Genomic DNA, 3,606 nt, shown 5'->3' with positions numbered 1-3,606 from the left:
ATATATACAGATATACATATATATATATAATTATATATATATAATTATATATATATACATACATACATACATACATACATACGTACAAACATACATACATACATATGTATACATACACATACATACATACATACATACATACATACATACATACATGCATAAATATATATACAAACATAAATATACATATATATATATATACAAACACACATATATGTATATTTATATATACACACACACAGATATATATATATATATATATACATTTATGCATATATATATATATATATATCTATATCTATATCTATATGTATATGTATATGTATATGTATGTAGATATATATATATTTACACACACAACATATAATATATATATAATATATATATATNTAAATATATATATATATATATATATATATATATATATATGTATATATTCATATGCATTTATAAATGATTCGAATCAAGTAGATGTTTTTGCCGATTCATTCAGTTGCTGTACGTGTATGGATGGAAGTTCATTCGCCTGTATGCAAGTGTGTTTTCCACATCTCCGTACGCAGTTTGTTCATGTTCGCGTAGTCTGCCATACACTTAATGAATCGTGTCTATTATTTTATTGCTTCATATCAGGTGGGCTGCGTATGTGAATCGATCAGCGAAACGAGCGGAGAAATATGGGGAATCTGAAGCTCCAAATACAGTCGCTATCCTAGATGTCTTACATAGGTTCTTCTTCGGTGTTGGGTATGGTATCGGTAACTGAAGTATAGTTGGTGATCGTATACACAGAGTCTCGCAAGGCTTTAGGGTGAGATCATGGTTGCGTACACTTCGCTACATCCTTGACCTTAACTGAGCGATTGATACCACTATGGCTCCTGGCGGTCTTGCTGATTATTGATGTACTTCTAGTGGGGCCCACATGTCATTACCTACTGTGTTGCACACCGAAGCGATGTGTAGTCGCCTGCGAAGATGTCACTGAAGGGCTTTCATCTTAAATCGGGCCTTGCACCACCATAGATTGTCCGGGACAGTCGCAGGAACACATATATCTCGCTGCAAATGTTCGGTTGGACACGAGGTGTAACTTGACCAGCATACTAGATCACTAGGCACTCAGCTCACAATAGGCGGAGTTTGCGATGTTATAGTGATACGCCCTGTCCAATTGCTTTGGGTTTGCTCAGTCCAGGACTGCGGTATCGCATACATCACACACGGTGATCCTTCGCGTCAGTCGGTGACTGTACCCAAACCAAGTTGCTTTAGGACACTGTGGTACACGTGTCCGAATTTGAAGCAGACGGGTGCACTTGTGTGGCCAGTATAAGAATAATATTAGCATGCTCAGTGTTACGACCAAAACTGGACATGCGGCGAAGGCAACTTGGTAGGAACGCTCATCGCCTTGTTGAGACATGGTTATATATTTAATATATAATCTTTGCTAAACAGACAGGCATAGTATATAATCTTGACTTTGAATAGATGGGCACACTAGTTTATACTCATACGTACACACTCATTGGGTCTTTCTATGGCTGCCTGGTCCACCCTACCTGATATTTTGGGTCGTTGTATGGTTTCTTGGTCCACTATACCTGATATTTTTAGGTGTGACTATGGTAGCCCTCACCTTAACGGGGTCAATGCGGGGAATATCCATGAAGTGCATACATTTTATTGTATAATGCGCAATAAAACGGTCAGTATTCTATTGGAATTGATCATTGAAATGCTTAGGCTTGGTGATTAATTAGATTACATATAGCAGTACGCCCTGGGTGACTCTTGAATAATGCCCTACGAGGAAGAAGGGTTAGAAGTATAAATAGAATTTGTACAGTCCCGTGGCAACGTAGACTGTTGATTTCCGATACACTTTTCAAAATTGAAAGAAGAGTGATCTGTGATCAATATCATTAACGTATCGCATCATAATTTATTACTGGCGAAACTACTGTAAAAATTAGTTACCTATCTCGCCCTCGGTTCAATTCCGCATAAGAGCACGTGCGAAATGTAAATATCTTATAGTCAGTGCATAGACTTCACTTGTAGTGAATACCTCGTATGCATCAGATCATTTGGTCAGTATCTGACTTCAAGCGTAAGCTGTGCTCACCGATACTCATTGAGATATGGGCCAATAAACGATTGACAGGGCGCGTATGAGCGACCACTGAAGTCAACTTTAAATTCATATTCATAAACTACAGTCGTCAATACTCGACACAATGCAGGTATACATGATACACAAAATTTACTATCTAAGCATACATGATATGTAAATTTTAATATGCCGACATATATAATAAATGAATCATGTGATATTCTTAGATATTCTGATCGAACTATACATGAACGGATAGAAAGACAAATGTTGACACATAACATGTGATACTTGAGGTGTTTTCAGTTTTAATCGGACTGCATCATAAGAACGGATAGAGACAACTTTCACAAGAAGTTTATAATTTGCAGTAAAATCTTTTTGTTTTTGTATTTTTGGGTTGTTTTGTATTCTTGTTTTTTGTTTTTTAAAAATAAAAACGAAAATGTAAAGCAAATAAACCTCTTTGGACTGCAGCTTTGAGTCTTTGAACTATGTAGTGAAGCGTGAGTGACGTGACACTGTACAGCCAGGGTTATGGGTTATGGCTAAATTTGACCAATGAAAAATAGTTCTGATGGAAAGATAAGAGGAGCTGATTCATCTGCAGCCTGCACGCCCTGCAGCCAAGGACTGCAGCTGACTGACAGTAAAAATCGTCAGTAGTCTATAGACTATACACTCTCTGTACTCAGTATCCATCAAAATATGAGACCCAAAAACCTGAGATGACTATATGCTGGTGCCATGCATTCAGTCCTTTATTGTTTCGTCTCTTTAATTTTCATGTAAATATGTGGGTATTACGAAAGATATATACAGGCTAAATTTACAAGACTTCAAAACAATAATATTTGAGTAGCATAAACACAAGGTCTATAAGTCTTCAGTCTGACACATGCATGTAAAGGATAGTGTAAAGATAGTAATAGGAGGTTGACTGTATGGAAGCTCGTTTCAAGTTAATCAATTAGCACACTACAGATATGTCAATGATATCTGACAGAAAATAGTAACAGACAAAGCTGAACCGTAATTACCAACACACACAGTACGGTATAGGATAGTAGTATATCACAAGTTCAAGTCGAAATCAGTATCGTACCACATCGGTAGTTCACTACAATGGTCTATGTCAACAACGACATTCCGTTCGACAATGATTGTATCGCTACAATGTTAAACGATGGGGACGATGCCGATGAGGCTGTGCTTCAATTTAATGAGCGCAGAAGAGTTCAAGAAACAAATAAAAGGACAGGAGGTCATACGTCAATCTGTGATCTAGATAATGGAACACAGAACAGTATGAGAAATATAGACTCTCTAGATGACTTTGGGGCTAAGTCGCCACAAGCAAGAAAGCAGGAGCACCATGCACTTTCAGTGGGAGACGATGTGCGCATTGGTATGTATGTTGGTTTCGGCATGTATGTTAAACTTGGGATATATATATATATATATATATATATATATATATATATATA

General features: G+C 36.8%; 1 protein-coding gene across 1 annotated transcript; it reads left to right on the top strand.

The window, feature by feature from the left end:
* Window positions 1–3,244: 3,244 nt before the first annotated feature.
* SARC_02338 (hypothetical protein) lies at window positions 3,245–3,527 on the top strand (the record flags this gene model as incomplete). Its single annotated transcript, XM_014303895.1, has 1 exon — window positions 3,245–3,527. A coding segment is annotated over one exon (283 nt), but the record flags the coding sequence as incomplete, so codon positions are not given.
* Between the last annotated feature and the right edge of the window lie 79 nt (window positions 3,528–3,606).

The sequence above is a fragment of the Sphaeroforma arctica genome, assembly GCF_001186125.1.
Source record: "Sphaeroforma arctica JP610 unplaced genomic scaffold supercont1.104, whole genome shotgun sequence".
In the NCBI taxonomy this organism is placed as follows: domain Eukaryota; class Ichthyosporea; order Ichthyophonida; genus Sphaeroforma; species Sphaeroforma arctica.
The sequence above is the reverse complement of the archived record's forward strand: the minus strand, read 5'-3'. Positions and strand labels throughout refer to the sequence as shown.